The 21,525-nt window shown below is 29.2% G+C and overlaps 2 protein-coding genes across 2 annotated transcripts; one reads left to right on the forward strand and one right to left on the reverse strand.

The window, feature by feature from the left end:
• Positions 1 to 901: 901 nt before the first annotated feature.
• On the reverse strand, positions 902 to 5,483 carry mRpL28 (mitochondrial ribosomal protein L28). Its single transcript, XM_068772113.1, has 5 exons — positions 5,355 to 5,483; positions 4,984 to 5,251; positions 2,456 to 2,775; positions 1,601 to 1,782; positions 902 to 1,079 (listed from the first exon to the last, which is right to left on the reverse strand). Exons 1-5 carry the CDS (start codon positions 5,373 to 5,375, stop codon positions 1,022 to 1,024), a joined length of 849 nt encoding a protein of 282 aa, XP_068628214.1. The 5' UTR covers positions 5,376 to 5,483; the 3' UTR covers positions 902 to 1,021.
• A 780-nt stretch (positions 5,484 to 6,263) lies between these two features.
• Positions 6,264 to 21,475, forward strand: LOC137928843 (protein lava lamp-like). Its single transcript, XM_068771835.1, has 10 exons — positions 6,264 to 6,549; positions 7,448 to 7,577; positions 9,251 to 9,364; positions 10,155 to 10,312; positions 10,454 to 10,652; positions 10,766 to 11,965; positions 12,212 to 12,319; positions 12,398 to 18,803; positions 19,150 to 19,304; positions 19,884 to 21,475. The coding sequence occupies exons 1-10, from the start codon at positions 6,430 to 6,432 to the stop codon at positions 19,961 to 19,963; spliced, it is 8,670 nt and encodes a 2,889-aa protein (XP_068627936.1). The 5' UTR covers positions 6,264 to 6,429; the 3' UTR covers positions 19,964 to 21,475.
• Positions 21,476 to 21,525: the final 50 nt, after the last annotated feature.

Consider the following 21,525-nt stretch of genomic DNA (forward strand, 5'->3'; position numbering starts at 1 on the left):
ATTTTGTAGGTACATGTTATAATTTAATAATTGATTAAATCACAATATTTTATAAATTATTTTGTATAGGAAATCAACATTTAATGTCTTGTAAAAAAAGATATGGTTAGTATATAGTTCCGTGTTAATATTTTTATACATTATCCAAAATTTGTTTTGCAAATAAACATATTATCATATCTTGTTTGTTTAATTTAATTATAATATTGTCTTTTGATTTTATTAATAGCCTTTTCAATCTACATACTTTTGAAATTTTTGTCAGATTTATTGGGTTGCATATTATTTCGTCATGATTGTTTCGTGCTGTGAAAAGTCACCATGTTATTAGGCTTTAGCATCGAGAATTTTTATTGGAAAATTATCAAATGTTAATTTTTATTAAGCATTATAGAGGTTACTACAATGAGTTACACAAAAATTATCAAAAGGATCTTTTTGGAAACTACCTGAGCACATACATGTGGTTTATCTTCTCCCTTTCTTCTCTTTCTATCAAGCACGTTTTAATTGTCTCATTTGAATGGGTGATAAAGATTGAAACCGACAGATTTATGTTACTAAAGAACCTTTTAATAATAAGCATCCTAATATTCTTAACCATAAGCTTGTGAAAATTAAAAATTATGAAAGTATTTTCATTTTCTAGCAGATTAATTTTATCATTATTAATGTTTGTTTTTGTGGATATAGTTTAATGTGGGAATGCATGTCGAAGACAGAGTACAGAAGAATCAACAATATATGTTTATTGGACATGTATAATGTTATAAAATATGCAGAGCTATTTTATACTCTTATCTTTCTTCCATAAAGTTGGAAAAAAATCAATGAATTTGACATTTATAACTTTATTAAAACAACCCAATAAGAGTTTTATAAATAAAGTAAAACAAAAAAGCCATGTTAACACAGCTAACTATATTTTTTATTATATTTTTTCTATAACACAATATTTTCAAGAACACCTAATAATTCAAATTGCTACATTACCTTTTGGCCAAAAAGGTGGGTTTGTTACCTAGGCTTCATCTTTTTTGCCAAAAGGATTCATTTTTGATAGCCAAGATGTAGTGGTCCTGTAAACAAAAATAATTTAATAAATCAGATATTTAACTTAGTAAATTATAAAGCCGGTATTAATTAAGTTTGGGATAAACTAGAAGTTATAATAAAATATGATTTGCTACAGAGATTATTAATCTTATAATAATGTACTATGTGCAATGTGGTGATCATGAGCCAGTATACTCATGTGGGTAGCCCTACTAGGTGGACCAATGACAAAGCCAATGTCGCTGGATACAGCACAAGACCAGTCATTGGAACAATCTTAAGGGAATGCTTATGCTGTACAGTGGGTGTCTATCAGTTGATGATGTGCCACGTGAAAGGTTTGGTATATAACTTACAAATTGCAGTAATATTTTTATAACATCTATATTTTTCAGACATACTCATGGACAGTCAATGAATTTAAATATTTCTGCATATGCATCTTGTGATCAGTTTGTTTGTATATTTTTCACATATATGCTAAAGTAAACATGAAATTTTAGTCATGATAATTTGCATATTAATCACACATAAAAAAACTTACGATATTTCATCAGTAGCATTGTTCTTATCTTCAGTTTCTGCAGCTTTTAATTTTTCTACCAATTTTTTTCTATATATGTTTTTTAAAGGAACTGGCTTATTTTCTGCTTCCTTTTGCTTGGCTACCTTAGTCAAAGCTTCATACCAAGTCAAACCATACCATTCTATTTCCTCAGGGGTGTACTGTAAAGAAAATACCATTATCTGAATGCTACTGACTATAATACAACTCTCACATCAATTCAAACTTTTTTATGAGTTAATAGCTAAATGCAATCTCCACTTTAAGACATGTTTTACTCCGTGCAATCTAGTGTTTTGAAACTATCTTCAGTACATTCCTACCCACTTTCAGCAGTTTCATTTCACTTCTCTATCTTTGACAGACATGGTATTGCAGCATTTACTTTCAATCAGTTAATAATTCCTCCGACTAGCATGCACCATTAAAATGAATTCCAGACTGCCAATTTTCAATGGTATTCAAGGCCCTTTTCATAGTCCAAAAATACAAGACAGCTAGCTGATAATGCAAAAACAAGTTGCATAATGTGTGACATTGTATTAATTTGGTCTTTGGTGCCAAATCCTCTTTGAAACCCAACCAGGTTGGATTGAGTTGGTGACACTTATCATTAATTATAGTCATAAGTTTTAATTTGGGTAGTGATTAGTAAAAAACATTGTAATTCTTTTTTTTGTATTGTTAAAATAAGTTGTAATAGCTAGAAAGATTGGTGAAGTAATTTGAAACTCTTAACAGGTGCACCAATTTTTATATATCTATGATACAATAAAATTTATCTATGTGGCCCTATATTCTTTTTCAAGTCTAGTAACTGTTATAAATACTTACTGAAGATAGATAGGTCTTGTATTCATCATAAATTTCTTTTTGCTTTTGAGGATTGTTTGCATATCTTGGACATCCATTCATTAATTCTATTAGAATTTGCTTTTTAAGTTTTAGCGCAAGCATAGACACAAGGTCACATGCAGGAGTCTTGAGCAGGTAATGATCAAACCCATAATGGTCATTGATTAAATTAATTGTTCTATCTGTTACAGTAACAGAAAGATGTGTGTTCAGAACTTCAGAGCGAACTACTGTTCTCTTCAGTACTGGCACCCAGTAGTGAGGCACTCTGCGCCTTCTTTCATCTCGTTTTTGAAAACCTGAAAGAAACATGTTATTCAATCTATTCACAAAAAACAATTAAAAAAGCTTTTCTAGTGATGGTAAAAATCTAAAATGGGTGCACATTTGCCTAAAGTTGTTTGCTAAAGGCTAAGGTAGCTTCAACTCAAGTTACAAATAGATATTTTAACAATTGAAACTATTTTCAGTCTCCTCTTCCACACATTTATTTTGTTGTCCCACTCAAACAAGCAGGTATGGTTAACATCTCTCTCTATGCTAACAAAATTTTCTTTCCATAATAAGTGCTATTTTCAGACTGTTGATGGTATTGAGAAGAAGGCATTATTTCTTACTCTATACCATATTTAGAATTATTGTCATTAGCACCTTTTTATTCTCTTACAAATTGTAGGTCCATGAAATATCTCCATTATCTCATTATTATAATTCAATATTTTTTGATAATTTGCAGTAAAGAATTGGGTACCGTCAACTGTTGCAACTATACCATGTTTTTCAATATTTTATGAAACTGTCGAAACAAGAAATGAGTTATCTTTTCCATCATTGCATAATCTGTTGAACTGGACATGTTTCTACATATTAATCAGTAAAATTCTACAAAATAATTAATAGATTGATTGTTAAGTTCAAAATCATAGCTTGCATAATGTTAACAAGTTTTTGGCAACTTTACCCGTTGTCCAATATTTAATAATTTAAACAAATGTGTGCACTTGTGAATTTATTCTAATTGCTACTTTATGAAAACATTCTCTTACATGTGAGTAGTAAAAGCACCTACATGGTATTGAGACTATTTTTTTGTCTGTATTAATTAACTTAATGTAAGGTAAAGTTAACTAAAGATTTCCTGACTTTTATGTTATTTTATGGATTAACTCAGGGCTGTCACTTTCTTTAAAAAAATAAAAACCAAAAAATTGTATTTTTTTATTATCTAATTAAAACTTAAAAAGTAACTAAGTATAGTTAGTAAAACTGCTGTTAATTAATTTAATTTTGGAAATACTCTTGAAATTCTATAACTGTTTCTTCTGCACGTGCTTTCGTTATATTTTGGGTTGACCGCAGTGTAAGTTGGTCCTTGTATCAATGTAGAAAATTTTAGATGAAAATTAATTTAATACATAAGCTGTCTTTACAAATAAAAAGGAAAAATTTGTAATCTAGCTGAATATTATTATGAATATTAAATATGTTTTTTTAAAACCCTTTTTTAAATATAAAAGTATATTTAAAAATGGTTTTAAAAAAACAATACTATTAACCGATTTTTAAATAAATAATTAATATGTTTTACACATTAAATGAATTTCCTAATTTGACAACCCTACTATTAGGTAAAGATGCCACTAACCATGCTGTGGTATTTTGACCTAATGTAAATATCATTTCCACCTTTGTTCATTATTACAGAACTAGTTGTTGAAACTGTTTATACGTTAAATACACAGTAACATGACAATATAACTCTTATTATTCAACACCAAGCTCTTATTTTAAGTTCGATTTTTCTTAAAAATTTCAAAAGTTTTCGGGAGCTGCACAAACACAAATTGACCGATGCAAAGAAAAATGACAATATTTGGACTAATAGCGACATTACCTGAGTGAAACACTTTTTGGCCTGCCAGAATTTAATCTATAATCTATTCAAATGCACAAAATATAGTTTATGTAACAAAAAATGGTTTTAAACTAATATTTGTGGCCGCAGTCGTCGTAGGTCAAGTTGCCCATAGAAAGTAAAGTTGCCACAGTTGACGGTAATACAATAAACACATGTAATTGACAAAATGATTTGTGGAATAATTTGTTAATTAAATTAATAATTAAAAAAAGCTAGTATAAGTTAAACTAACACAAAAATTACACCAGGGATCTTTAAAAAAAATTGAAACCTTTGTCACCCCAGATGATTGTAAAACTACATATTTTTTTTAACTTTAAATCTAATTACATTGTTAACAGCTAAATAGTGACGGAAAGTTAATCACTATCAATAAAAATTAGTTCAAAACACGCCACTTAACTTAGCTAGATTCTATTTTCACAGTCAACACAAAGCAAAAGCTCTAGTCTGCATAGTGCAAATTTAACATGTTTACTGAGATTATGCCCATGTGTTTTGCTTTCTTAAATCGTATTTAATAACAATTGAGATAAGTTTTGCATTTTCTGTAATTAAGTATAGTATAACCTTAAATAAAGACACTAACCTTTTATCACAGCTTCACCACCCCAAATACCTTCGTGAATTTCAGCAGGATGTTTCAATGGAATGGGAATATTCTGCACGGGTAAAGTTTCACCAGTAAATTCATCACGTTTCCATTTGCTTTCTTGGGGGATAAAATGGACAGCTGCAGGTTTCAGTACTTTCCACTCACGCCAAAACTTCTTATAAGCTTGTGGTAATTCCGACGCAATTCCGATATCGAATCTACTTTTCTTTTTAAATGTTTTAGATAACTGGCGTGCAGTAGCCTAAATAATTAACAAACAATTTTTGATAACAAATTCATAATAATCAAAGAAAAACAATGATGATGTAACTTGCATTTTAAAGAGTTAAGCAAAATTATTATACCTGAATACGAGACGATGCCATTTAACTATTTTAAATTAAACAACATACAACTTAAAATTTTCAGCTGGCTAAAATTATCTCAATTTCAGTTTTTACTAATTCTGTCAAAGCAGTCCTTAAGTCATTATGATTTTTGTACCTTTGTAACATTGTTGTCACAGCATAATCAGATGCAAAATTTTTATACGAAATAGCTATTAGTATATTTTTTATATATATTAACTTAATGTAAATATATATCTTGATGAAAACATCTATATTGAAAACATTAAGAAAAACAGCTCATATTGAGCGAGTAAATTACTAATATAATAGATTTAGAAATAGGTTTTATGTGCTTGAACTTGGTATCCTGTAAGCGATGAAGGACTTAATCATAATTTTATTTTTCATTATATCGGCGATCGATATAGTGCATAAAATTATTTGGACGTTTGATTCCTGTATCCAAAAAAGGACTTATCATTTGTAAATAAGATCATTTATCAAAAACTCTCAACATGTAAATACTTTTTTCAATGTAAAATTGATTTGTTTTCAATATTTATGAATAAAAAATATATCCATTTTTATATGTGTGATTTACTAGTATTCCATACTTATGCAATAATATACAATAAAATTATATCTATATAGTTTATTTCTAAATAATTACATATTTTAATAACTCAATTTTTAAAAAAAAAATAATCTTAGAAGATTGACAAATATCGTATGTAAAAACCTAAAAAATTAAATTGAACCATAATTGTATAACGCAAAAATTATATATTCAAAGCGTATTTAATGCCTTTATTGACTCTTCTCTTGAAAAATGTGTCGAGTCAAAATCAATTGTAAACATTAGACAGACTAAAGTTACTACACTATTACTGACTGTTATTATCAATCTGTGATGAAGTTGACGTGGATTAAAAAATGGCAATAGCATGCAATTAGATATCCAGGTGGTGGCAAAATATTGTGTTTATAATCTCTTTATTTGATAATAGTCATTTCTGTGTCCATTGCAGTTGTATCGTGTAGATAGGTGATAAAATATTAACGCTTTAATGTGCGTAGTTAATGTAAAAACATGTCTGACAATAAAAAGGTCGATAATCGTCCTGAGAAGGATCAGACGGATACCTCTGATACCAATATAGCAGTAACTCTAGGAGAAGGGACAAATGTTTCTAGTGTTAAAAACATAAAGGTAATGAAATTATTGTTATACATATAATTATAGTTCCTATTAATACAGTTGGCTATTTTATAACTTAATATGTTGATTTTGTGTTAATAATAACAGTTAATAAAAATATTTTGGCATAAAGATATACATTATTGTCGTTTTGATTTCCAAATTAACAATACATTATGTTGTATAATACATGTACACAATTGTAATGTATAATATGTACATTGTAAACATAACTGTTTTGGAACAATTTTTTTTAGTAACATTAGAGATGATATTGTATTAATTAAAATTATTTTGTTTAGAAAATTTGGATGTTGACTGTAAATATATTATATGTAAATATTGGTATGTTCATTTAGGATAACTGACCTATACTGCTTTTAAATGATTTTTACCACCTCTAGACAATTAAAATGTCTGATTATGTTTTATGTTAAAGATTTATTCTAACATTGGCCATGCAAATATCAATGATGTACTAGGGTTGTGAACATTTATTTGCTAATAGAAGAAAGTATGTATATAAAAAGGTATATTCTGTTTCAAGTTGTATCATTGGCATCTATGTCACCTTTTAATGTGTGATAATATTAACTAATTAAGAGAATAAATATACAGTAGTGTAAATACATATAAGCTATCCTTCATCTGCTTTGCAAATGTAATAAACCGCAACCACTTGCAAATGAAATTTCATAAAATAACTGCTCAGTGAATGAAATATTCCTACCAAATTTTAACTCTCTGAACATTATGATTCCAGAGATATCATGATGAGTAAGTATATAGTTGGAAATCTCATATCATTATCATAGACCTATATATTTATACATGTATATAATTATATACATATATATTGTATTCAGATACTTGTTGTGTAGAATGTATTAAATACACTTTTTGTTTTTAGCACACTACATCTTCTGACAGACAGATTAAGTTTGAGCGTGCACAAAAATGTCTCGAAAATGCTGCACTGGTGTCAAAACGCATCAAAGAGCATCGAAAAGCAACAGCAGAACTATTAGGAAAACCATTTGGTATGCATTTTACTTCATATTGTAAAATGTATTTTATGTAATTTATCTGTAATGTGAAGTTATAAGATCTTCAAAGGTATATTTACCTAAAGTCACTATTTGTTAATTCAAGAATGGTGTGTTTACAAACTAACCTCTTAATAGACATGACAATAATAGCTGCTTTTAATTTTCTTTTATTAAAGCTGTCTCCATACTTTTTACCGATAAACATTTTTAGGTAAATATCTAAGGTGCTTTAAACAAATTGTTGATAATTGTTATATATATATGAATTTTTAAATACAGATAATTAAATATAAATAACATTTTAGTGTAATTCAATGTTATGACTTTAATTCTCGCTTGCTAAAGTTATTTTGCTATGAAACACTGTAATATTTGTTTTACAAACCAATAGTCAATATTTTCATGTAACCAAAAAATTTTCTCTGCATATTTGTAGTCCATATAACGGATTAATAACAATTGTAATAATAGTCCAATAAAAAGTGGTGAACCTTCAAGTAGATGGCTTTAGTGCTTTATACTAGATGATGTACATGCAGCTTGTCTTTTTATATTGGGTATATTGCAAACATATGTGAGCTCAGTTGTATGTTAGTGGTATAGTGTAATAACCAAAGAGTCAAAACATGACTATTATTATTAAGGGAAAAAAGAGTAGCAACCCCAATCAACAGAATGTGTCAGCAAACAATGGTTCCAAAACTTTTGTTGTTAAGAAGTTAGGAAGTGTTGATAAGAAGAAATTTGCTCTGTTAACTATTAAAAAAACAAGGACATGTAGATTGTTTTGTGAATTTGTCTTGTAATCACTTATGTAATTACTCAAGAACTTAAATCGAACTTTTCAATGGATTGTATCATGATCTTTTTTATTTTAGCGCCATTTTGAATGGTATGCAGCACTCATTGTAAGGGAGTATGACTGAGGCATTGGATGTGCATACAGTGTTGTAAGGGTACCCTTAAAAAAAGTACTATAATTTTTCTGAGCTACCAATGTCCTGATGATTTGTAGTGTTATATCACATTTTAGTGGGTTTGGATTTAATTGTATTGATTAGGGTTTTTATAAAGTTTAAAGTGCCCATTCATCACCTCTTTCATTTAAATTCCCTCGTACCCATTTTTAGTATACATGTTATTTTTACATGAAGATTTGTCTTATTACAAATCCAATATAGTAATGGCAGTCTGTTATTATATAAAAAAAACACTAGGTAACACACACTAATATTATTTTATGGCCTCAGTTATTAGGGGCCTCTGGTACAATCCTCTGTGTTAGGTACCCAAAGACAATATGTTCTTAATAAATTTTTCACTGAGAATTTCATTTTTGTCCTTATCTTTTATCCTTCACGATATCTTTGTCAAATCTTTCAATTTATTCATCACGTTTTCTATCCTTTTTTTCATACTTTTGCACACAACCAAGGAAATATATTAAACATCACTAATAATGTAAAATTTGAAAATATTCTTATATTTCTTCATAGTTCTAAATGCCAAAAAAGAGAAAAAAACAATATATACTATTTGCTTCAGTTTTTAACTAACATAATATGAAGAATTTTCTTAAAAACTAATCAAAATGAAAAGATATAAAAATTTTATGTCATCTTCACATATTTTTTTTATATTTATAGGTAATTTTGTTGTTTCAGATGATGATGTTACAGATACTGCTTCAGAAATGGCTTCCACCATGAGTGAAAGAACTGGTTACTCTGTTGCTACTGATACCTCTACTACCTTGTCTGTTCAAGATGCATTAAATAGTAAGCATGTTACTTAAATAACTATAAAGCATTGTTAAGTTTACATAATATACAAATTTTAGCAATTAACAAAAGTTCATAAAATTAATTTTTTTTAATAAACTTAATGTGGACATGAGACTCTTGAAGAGATAATTGCAAAAGTGGTTTGGTTCTGTGTTTTGTAGTTATTGAATTATGCCTAAGATCAACAATCTGACAAATGATGATGTATATACTACTATGATGTATGTAGATGTATGTACTTACTTTCCTTGAATTTTGAAACTACTATTAAATGTTACATAGACTGTTGTATATTATTTGTTAAAATTTCTAAAGAAAACCACTTCAGGATACATTTTGTTTAGTAAAGTTTTCAATGTTTGCAGAATATTCTTATTGAAGATTGATCTCAGAAGAAATGTGTTGTGTTTGATTTCAAGTATTATATTCTAACTTTACAATAAAATAGTTTTATGTTTTGATCTCAGTTATATATTATTAGACTCTACCTAACTGTTGAATTTGAAAGTAATTCTTTCAAGTTGTCTAGACAACATTATAAATAGGTTATATTAAATTAATTGCTTTTTTTTTCATTTACCTGGGAAGATTAATTGCTAACATTACACTTAAATTGTTATCAGATTGAGGTACATATTTAGAAAAATATATGAAAAAACTACTGTAGGGCGTCTCGTTGAAGAGTTTTTCAGATTTAATAGTCTGCTGAGGGACATTCGAAACATAAAAGTTGAAAAAATTAAATGCTTTAATTGTAATTAATAATACCCTTCTAATAATTAAGTTCCAGGCATAAGTGAAAGTTTGGCAAACACCTTGAGACAGAAAGAACTTATTATGGAAAGGATAAAACAATACAAAGAAATAAGTAAAAGACCTATGAAAAAATCTTCATCTACCAAAAAAGAATCATATGATATTAATGTACAGGATGCAAAGAAGGTTTGTATTATATCAAAAATACTTCAAAAAATATTTAGTATATTATAATATATAGGTATTCTTTTAGTAAAATTAATGATTGTATTGCGATTAATTTAAGAAATATTGTTCTAATATTAATGACCTAAAATTTATTTGCAGGGAAATGATAGTTCTGATGCGATAAGATTAATAAATACAATAAAAGAAAAAGAGAATGTTCTTAGTGTAATGCAAGTAAAAATGAAAGCATTGGAAACAACAATATTAGATTTGCAAGAGAAAATTAATGAAAAAGACCAAATTATTGAAGCGAAAAATAAAGCTACAACATTAATATCAGATAGCTTAAGTAAAAAAGGTAAGCTTGCCTCTACAAAATTATAAAGATAGTAAGTTACATATAAGGTATCTACTAATCTGTTATATTAAAAACTATTCAATCTTAAATTATTAGAAATGTATATTTTCCAGAGAAGGATACCTTTGATTTACTTGAAGACACTCGGCAGCAAATGACTAAAATGCAGTCAAATTTTATCAAAATGGAAGCTGAATGGAAAGATGAAAAACAAAGATTAATTCAACAAATAGAGGAACAAGAGGAAAAAATAAAAAGTCTTGAAGAAGCTAATTCAATATTAGAAAATTCACGATTTGAGATCAGCTTAGCACATTCAAAATTAGCAGAAGAATTAGAATCAAAGAACAAGGAGATACTCCACTTACAAGAAAAAATAGAGGCTTTATCACAGATAACTGTCGAGAAAAAACAATCTGATGTTGAAGTCAAGGATGTAGGAGAAGAAAAAGGAAGTTTAGAAATAGCCAATATGGTTGAAATAACAAAGAAAATTGAATTATTGGAACAAATAAATTGTGAAATTCGACGAACCAATAAAGACCTAGAAAATCAAATAGCTTCAATAAATGTTGAGCAAAAACCTACATCAAGCTCACCTATTAAGAAAGTGTCGTCTAGCCCGCATCCTACTCGAAAAGGAGGAAGGAGTAATTCATCGAAAAGTAAATCGCCATGGAGTAATTTGTCAATTGATTCAACACAGCATGAAACAGAAAAGTCTAAAAGTGACATTTCTAAACATGAAATGTTAGTCCAGTCTCTTAATAAAGATATATTAGAGAAGGAATATTTAATATCACAAAAAGATGAATTAATATCTAGGTTACAATCGGAAAACAATGAGAAGGAAAACGCTGTTCGCAAAATGCAATTGGAAATTGAAACATGTAAATCTAATATTGATAATGTTGATGTTGGAGTTTCAACTGAAGCATTAAACAGCCAACCTTTCGATACAAACATATCGGAAATTAAAACTACAGAACCTATTAGCATAACACTGTGTGAAAGTATATCTGATGATGTTAATACTTTGCAAGAAAAATTGAGATCTGCCGAAAATCAAATTGCGCTACTTAATGACGAGATAGAAATAGCTAATAAAAATATGATTAAAGTCAAATCAAACTATAAGATAAAACTTAAACAAATGCAGAAAACCATAGATAATTTCAGCAAAGTATCAGATGCAAATTCTGAAATAGTAAAACTTAATGAAGAAATACATCAATTATCACAAAAAGTTGCAGAGTTGGAAGAAGAAAAGGGCAACCTGCAGCTACATCTGGTTGACTACGATAGCGGTAGATGTAAGTACACTCCCAAATACACAAAATATTCATTTACCTTTCAACAATTGCATTACAATGTGTATAATAAAAAAAAAAATTATGAATTAATTAAAAAAAATTCTACCATTATATTGCAAAAGTAAGAAGTCTGGGAACCATGAGATGCATTATGGCAAATAAATTAGATATGATTAGTTTATCGAGGATTTTTAAAAAGTTAAGATAGTGACAGTAATAACAACATTTTTTTTCTTTTATTTGCAGTAACGGAAACTGAAGTATACAAGAAATTAGTAGAAATGGAAAATTTGGCAGATTCAAGACTTAATTCTATCACTTTATTAGAAACACAGAAATTCGATTTGGTTCAAGGTATTTTTAATCATGTCGATAATATGTTTATGTACCAAGTCACATTTCTCATAATACTCATATAATTTTTTATTACAGAACTACATGTACTGCAACAAAAGAGTGATGAAATGGAGGATAAATTAGCAGATATGGCTCAGCTTCAAAATGATCATGTTTGTTCCGAAATTAAATCTGTACAATTAGAAGAGCAAATTGATGAACTAATTGCTTCGAAAAAGGAAATGGAGCTTGTAATTGATAATTTAAAATTAGATAAAGAGCAATCGATGAAAGCACTTAAAACATTACAAGAAGAAAAAGAAGACATAATTCGTAAACTGGAAAACTATATACAAGAAAATATGGAATTAACAGATAAACTTGAAAAATTAAGTGCTGAAAAAGTGAGTTCAACAGAATCTATTGAAATGGTTGAATCATTAACCACACAGGAGAAACTGGAGCTTGAAGAATATAATAAGACTATGGAAACTAAACACGATCATAGCCAGTTGCAAACCAAAATTATTGAGCCAGAATGTATAGAAAGTATGACAAATCTTGTTGAACAAAGCGCAGAATTAAATAAAAAAGTAGAACTATTTACCCAAGAAAGGCAAGAAGTAATGGCTAATATGAATAAAGTTTGCACAGAAAATAAAGAGTTGCATGATAAAATAACAGAACTAAAGATGCAATGCAGTTCTCTAAACAATAAGATTGACATATTAAGTGAAGAAAAAAATACACTGCAATCTTTGACTGAGGAGTTAAACAGCCAAATAGAAGTACTTAAACGTGAAAGATTAGATATTATGAAAGAAACTATTGAAATACCAAAACCACTAGTTATGGAAGAAAGTGTAGAGGGAGGGAATGTTGAAACATCGCATGACGAAAAAGTAATCAGTGATAAAGGTAATAGGTCAAAATCCGTCAAGCAATTAACAAAAGATATTCTTAAACTAAAAACAACTATTAAAGAACGAGAAGCTGAAATTGCCGATTGTCAAATGAAGATATTATCTCTTGAAGAGCAGCAACAAAAACATCAAGAGTTGGCACAAAATACAATAAAACTTGACAATCAATTAAAACATTTGACTGAAGAAAATTCTCAATTAAAACGTGAATTAGTAGCTGCACAAAAAGATTCTGAATCTGATAACAACTACAAACACGCAAATGATTTGTTACAACAAGAAGTTCAAAAGATTCATCAAGAATACTCTATGGCTATTAATGCCCGTGACAGTAGAATACATGAGCTGGAGAACCTTCTTATGGAATATGAAAAACAAATGTTCAGCTATGGCAATTCTTTACAACAAAAGGACAAAGAAATTGCCGAATATATCAATCAGATAACTAAACTAAACGACATTTCCCAAAAGTTAAAGTCAACAATTGAACTTCTTGAAGAAGAAAAAGCAAAAGATCAAAATGCAGAGTTAGTAAAATCTTTAAATAAAGAAATAATGATATATCAAAAAAAATTTGCAGAGTGTGAGGAAAAGTTAAGAATTTTGGAAGAGGAAAAAGTAGAGTTGTTGTCTGTAAAAACAGCCTTAGAAGTAAAAAGTAATGATTTAGAAATAGAATTGAAACAAATACAAGAATCATTAATGGAAAAACAAACAGCTATCAAAGAATTACAAATACAGAAGCAGAAGCAAGACACTGAATTATCTACAATATTGCACGAGGCAAAGGAACGTGATGAAGAAATACACGAAATAAAACTACAATTAAGAAAGGAATCTATTGAAAATGAGAAACTGCGTAATGAAGTATCTGAAAAAGTTAATGCAGTAGAAGAATTTAAGAAACAGTGTAATGAATTGAGTCTGAGGCTGAATTCTGTTGTTCATGATAAAGATAATGCAAATGAACAGTATGTGGTATTAGAAAACAAAAATAAAGAATTATTAGAAAAATTAAAGAAACTGGCTGTGAATATAAAGAAAAAATCTTCTCTTTATAGTGAATTAGAAGGACAATATAATGATGCACAAAAACAACTTGAACATAACAATTTAAAAATAGAACAATTATTGTCAGAGAATGAAGTTATACCAAAATTGCAAAATAGAATAAAGGATTTAGAAAAAGAACTTGCTCATCAACAAAATGATAATTTAATAAAAGAACAACGATTGCAAGATATATCTCACCTAGAAACAGAATATCAAACATTGGATAAAAAACGTATTTCTGCTCTCGAAGAGATATCAAAATTGAATATGTCAATAGATGCTACACATAGAGAGCTTATGTGTGCCAGAGAAGATAATGAAAATCTCACAAAGCAAATTGAAACTTTGAATAAAAAATTGGTAGAATATGAAATTGATCAGAAAAATAGCACTAATCTTTTAACAAAAATAACTTGTTTAGAAAATGATCTTAGCCAAAAAGAGCATCATATAATAGAGCTATCTTGTCAAATAGATGCTTACAACCAACAATTTAACCAGCTTCAGTTTGCTCATGATGCTAAGGTACAAGAGTGTAATATGTATATAGAAAGCTTGCAAGCTGAAATAGATAAATACAAAAATCGTATTTGTCGTTTAGAAGAGAGTATATCAGTCATGGAAAACAGAAGACATTCATTAGAGCGAAAAGCTGATCAATTAGATACTCAGTTACAAGAAAAACAAAAAGCTTATAGTGAATACACAAATCAAGAGGATGAGCTAGTGAATCGATTAGCAATGCTCATTGATCATGACAGAGTAGTCGAGAAACAGGTCCATGAAGTAGAAATTGAAAATCAAGAATTGCAATTTAAAATTCAGCATGCTAATGAAGAGATTCAACATTTAAGAAACTCATGTTCCGAATTACAGATGCAATGTAACTCTTTACAAAACAAAGCGAGCAAAGTAGATGAAGCTGAATCTGAGCTAGGTATATATCAAAGTAAACTTCATGAACTTGAAGTTAATCTTAAACGTGTAACAAGTGATCATCAGATGTTATTAACTCAAAGAAAAATTGAAATTGAAGAATTGGAGTCTGAATTTAATACGCAAATTGAAAACGCTATTAAAGAGAAGAAATCATTAAGCGAAAAATATGAAAAGGTTAGTGAACATTTAACTCAGATGGAGCACAGGTTACAAGAGTACAAAGATACTAATGAGAACTTATGCATAAATTTGGAAGAACTGTCAGTTGAAAATAAAAAATTGATTGAAAAAAATAAAATAAATGTTGTTGCTGAGAAAGATTACACAGACCAGTACATAACAGAAATAAACAAGCTTAATGCGCTTGTTAATAATCAGAAAGAATGCATCTTTGAACTTGAAAATAAAATAACAACTTTGCAAAGAACAGATAAAGAACTTTTAACAGGCTTAGAAAATAAAGTAGCTGAATTGTTATCAAAATTATCAGATTCGTCAATCCAAATAGAGCATATGACAAAAGAATTTGAATCAATCAAGCAAAATAATGATCAGCTTCAAACATTACTGCTGCAAAAAGATGAACAAATAAAGAATTTGACAGAAAAAAATAAGGTAGTTTTTGAAATGAATATCCCCAAAACAGAGGGTATGACTATATCATCAATGATTGAGCAGGTGAATGATCAAAGCAATTTTGATTTAGAAGCATTACAATCACAAATTGTTTCAGAATCCTCAGTTGTGCATGAAGAACCTTCATTCAAAAAAGTGCCTGAAAGCACTTTCGTACAATCTTATCCAACGGGAGGCAATCAATCACATACGATTGTACAAGAGCCTATTATAGTACCTAAAAAACAATACGATTGTTACAAAAAAGATGATAACCTTAGTGAAGAAGATCCATTCAGTTCACAAGAAGGGTGGGGTTTTGGAGGAGAAGAAACTGTTGAAGTTTCTCCTTTGTATTCAAATCTAAACGAGCAAAATTTAAAATTAAAAAATGAGAACGAAAAGTTAAAACTTGATCTAGACGCTAGTAGTGTTAAATTATTAAAGGTTGTCAGAAAATTAAAAGAATTAAAATCTACAAATGATATGTTGTCAAAGGAGCTTAAGCTATCAAAACAGTTATCAGAGCAATCAATTTTAGATGCAGCAATTGAAAATGAATTATCTAGCAACCTTAATATTTTAGAAAAGAAATTAGAAGAATTAAACAGTGAATTAGAAAAAGAAAAACGCGAAAAAGAAACACTAAAGAAACAGAATGAAATATTCAAAAATGCTAATGATCGTTTAACGGAAATGAAGGAGAAAATGGATAATGAATTAGAACTTTGGAAATACAATTTTAAACAAGCAAATGATAAAATATCCTCTCTACAGTGGAGTACAGAATCAAAAGATTCTATTGAACATAAAATACCCTGTTCAATACAAGATAAACCTGTCAATGAAGAAATAAATAAACTTGAAAAAGAAAATGATGAATTACAGTCAGTTATTGATGAATTAAATATTCTTAACAAAAAATTGACAGAACAAAGTGATGAATTGACTAACAGAGTAAACGAATTAGAAAAAGATTTACTGAAAAAATCTGTAAGATGTGAAAACTGCGAAAGTTTCCTGAAACAACTATCAGAAACTGAATATTGTAATACTTCTTTAAAAGAAGAGGTTGTTGCGCTTAATGATAAATTAAAAGAATTTGAAAACCGATGTAAGGATTTAATAATAAAAAATGAAGATATGTCAAAAGTTAATGAGGAAAACACCAGACAGCATGAATCAAAAATCACAGAATTTGTAAATAAAATATCTCTCTTACAACAAGAACTTAATTCATTAAATACTTTAAGAGATGATGCTAATAATACCATAAATTTGCTTACCTCTGAACTTGAGGGTTTAAAAGGTAATGCAATTTCAAGAGAAAAAGAGACCATTGATGCATCAGAATTTTTACTTGTGTCAGAAAAATTGAACTTTATAGAAGAACAAAGTAGTCAACTGAGAAGTAGCTTGGAAGATTCTAATAACAAAATCACACTGTTAGAAAATGAAAATAAGGAATTAAAGCAAAGTTTAGATGATTATAAAAAACAAGTAGAGGAATTAAAATCTAAGATAAAGAATCTTAATGTTGAAAATGATCAATTGTTATCAACCGTTGCTGAATTGCGTTCATCTGTGTCAAGTGCTGTTGATCAACGGGGATATGAAATAGCCGAATTATGGAAACAGCATTTAGCGCAAAGAGAACATGAATTTCAAGCAATAGAAAATGAACTCAGATCCCAACTAAGTGCAGCAGAATCAAAGTATGAACTTTTGCTCGAGAATGTTCATAGTGCTACACAAGATGAAACAAATAAACTTATTGCTACAGAACAAATCAATTCTTTACAATGCAAACTTCAAGAAAAAGAAGAACACTTAACTAGTCTCCGAAGTAAATATGCTGAAGTAATTCATCAGCTAGATATGCTTCGTTCTGAAACAGAAGATGAAAAATTGATTAATGAAAACAAAATGTTGGTTCAACACGAAGAATTTGAAAAAATAATTGAAGAATTAACGAAACAACGACAAATTCAGTCGACGGACTTTGAGAATACAATTAAGAATTTGCAAACAGAATTAATAGCTACTAAATCTGTGAATGATAATTTAAATCAGCAAATTGATGAATTACGGATGAATTATGAAGAAAAAATACAAGATTTATCTAAACAATTGCAAATTAAAGAAAGTGAAATATTTCAAAAAACTAATGATTATTCTGCAGTTATAACACAACGAAATGAAGAGTTCGAAAATGTAAGAAAACAATTATTAGAATATGAAAAGAAAGTTGAAGATTTAACCTACGAAAAAGAGGCTGAGTTAGCAGTTCTTCGATTAAAAATTCATGACAATAAGGAACAACGCGAGAGTATAGAAGAACAATTAAAAAGTGAGATAAACAATATCACCGATGCACTAAATGCCAAGATAATAGAATGTACAGGTCTTAATAAACAAATTACAGATTTAAACATTGTATTGCAAGAATATGCAACTAAATCAGCAGAAATGCAAACAGCTTTAGAAAATCAAGAATTAGAAATAGTGTCTCTAAAAGATGAAATTTCAAACATGCAGGCGTTAATTCGATCTTCGAGTAGTAGAATTGAAAAGCATGTAACATTTGCGAAGGATACGAAACCTGCAGACAGCGACAAGACAGATTTCAATAAAGATCTATTGGACGCAGTACCTAGAGCCGAGTTAGATATAGCCTTATACATGTTACATCAAAGAGATGTTCGTTGTGAAGAATTAACTGTGGAATTGACGCAGTTATTAGAGGAAAGAGATACTCTTCAACTACGACTTTCTGATAGCTTACGAGCATATGAGGAATTGAAATCTAACTGTAAGCTGATAAATGTCTCAATGGACTCCAGCCAAGATTCTGTTTCAGAATTACCTACTTTCAGTATAGAAAAGGAACAAGCGGATACACATCGAGGGCAAACGTCGCGAAGCAGTAGCATAAGTGATTTTGATGGAGAAAAACCAAAACTACAAGCGAAGTAAGTGCAAAAATGTGATGTAGCTTTTATTAATTTCATGTTTTTTATGCTATTTTTTCAGGACCTCAATCGGAAGTGGCTAAATGATATAAAAGACTGGCGTTTTGTCTCTATATTGATTTTGAATGTTGTAATGGATAATATGATGGTCACAATGGGGTTGACATGTCCAAACATGGATAACACCCAAACCTTAAAATAAAGCTTTAAAAATGGGGTTTAATGTGCAAAGACAACCTAATAAAGCCAATATTAGACCAACGAAGTTCTATAAAGTGTCACTAAAATCGTTTTAAACTTTCTGACTAACATTTTTGTTACCAAATAAATTTACTTGTGTTACCAGGTTGTCAGAACTCCGCAGTGTAAAGCACAGCAGAGACGTTACACTACGGCACGAGAGCGAACAAAGGCAACTTGGAATGCGTTTGTTACAACGTGACGTGGCGAATTTACCACCTGAAGCCTTAGAACAGCTCACACAAGCACATCATACTTTATGTAATTATTATTGCATATTTCACGTAATGTTAAGTTTTGTGACAATTAATTTCAATTCAGGAATATTTTACTTAGATTAATCACCTATCAAAACTAATAAAACGGAAATCTACATATTACTACACATTATACCTGGCATTTGATTTAGCACTTTTGTGTAACAAGACTATTTGACTATGAACTGTTTATACAAAGTCATGGATCATAGCTACTATAAGTTAATGTGGGATACAGCCTAATCAAAAATGCCTGATTTTCGGGAATAATAAATATCGTAATAATGATGAATAAAGTAAGAAAAACGTTTGCAAAATTAGAATTACTACATATTAAAATTAATCATGTTCTACTATCTGTCCCTGCAGATTTTATAATGTCAGTAGTTTTTAGTCAAAAAATAATTTATGTAACATATTTCAGCGCTAATTTTTTTTTCTTATGAACATTAAAAATTAGATTGTGATGAGTATTCACCCCTTTAAAGCTTGTGTATTCATTTCTAATCGTGTATATGCATGATTATAATACTTTAGTGAAGTATTGCCTAATGGTTGTAAATAAATAAATATTGATTTTCAGCTCGGGACACGCAGAGCACTTCCACAGTACTTCTGAACTGGTTGCGAGGCAAGAGTACGCCTAAGGTAGTACACATGTGAGATGCCGCATATTTGTCTTGGTAGTAAACTAAAATTTCGACAGAATGTAAAAATATAATTATTATAATTCAAGATTGTAATAACGCGTATTATTTTGCCACCGCCGCACTTTAAGTATTTTTGTTTATAATTGCAACTTCTGAAATTGCTATTAAAATGCACCGGAATTTGATGTCACCTAAACATTTTCAGTTTATTTATTTCTTATTTTAATGACTTTTTTTCATCTACTGTCTTCGTCTATTATCTATTTCTGTATACATTGTACAAACATATCTATTCGCATGTGTATGTATGTACCATTAATCACTAGTTTATTAATTAATGACATCTTTCATAAGAACGCCTTCAAAAAAACAAAGGTAACAATGTATTGAGCCCCATCTCATATAGGCATTTTTATAAATATAAATTATCAAAAAATATTAGTCCAAATTAATAATATAATAAGTTTTGCTTATCGTATATGGCATACTTTGACGATATCATTTTTCGGTGCATACGAACGAACGAAAATATACGAGTTCATTCCTTTGTTTATGTATTCTAAGCTGTTACTTACTAATAAATCTTTCTTTAAACAAAGATCGTGGATCTTTGTCATTGTGAAAGCGTATTACATTTTTACAAAACTGGATAATTTTTTTAATGTAGGTTTATTTACACATTACTTTTTATTAAAAAAAAAGCTTAAATGTGTTAAAGTGATACTTAAGCAGGGAATAACACTGAAATTGTTATAAGAACCATGTGCTCTGGAACTTTCGTTTTTTGTTCTCTTTATCTTGTTTTCTCTCTCTATTATTTGCAACAATGCTTTGCTTAAATTATTAGTCAAAATGTATTTATTTGTAATCCTTAAGAACTTAATACGATATTACGCACATGTTAACAAAGTTACTATTAAAAAGTGAATACTGTGTTTTTCGTGAAGAATATTCACATCTATTCTTTCTGATGACAATTTCGCTGTTAGCCCGTAGGGCTTTTCCATCTTCTTTGGAACTGTGTTGTCGGAACAGAAGGGTCCGTGAAGTTCCAAAAATTATTACTGGACAGACGGATTCCAGTTGCACAAGGCAGCTGCTCTTCACGTGTAAGTGTGTTGTTATGTATGTGAGTATGTGGCTAGAGATGGTAGCGAGGACCACTGGGCAATGTCAGATAGGATACGGACCTCGGATAGCCCTCGTTGGTCGCGAAGGTAGGGACGGGAAGCCGCCTCGGGAGAAGGTTGACATTACCTACTTTCAACCTTATGAAGTAAACCCTGCTTATCATTTTTCTTATATTTATGTTATATATAAAATTATTCTTTTAATTCCAAAGTTTATAATATTAAGGACATTAAAACAAATTATTTAAAATCGTGCCTTTTGCAGTGTAATGTATAATGTATTATGGCCGTGGTAATAAATGCGTTGTAATTAGTGTATATATTATGGGTACACGATCGTGAGAAAAATGTACTAAATTGTAAATCATGTTTTTCCATTAAATGTTATTACTTTACATGTTTTTTCTTCTAACTTTATCATTATTTCAGCCGTAAGAGCCCACTG

The sequence above is a fragment of the Battus philenor genome, unplaced genomic scaffold (assembly GCF_028537555.1).
Source record: "Battus philenor isolate CCGP_79_NKW_IND1 unplaced genomic scaffold, ilBatPhil1.0.hap1 SCAF_4, whole genome shotgun sequence".
NCBI classification, from domain to species: Eukaryota; Metazoa; Arthropoda; class Insecta; order Lepidoptera; family Papilionidae; genus Battus; species Battus philenor.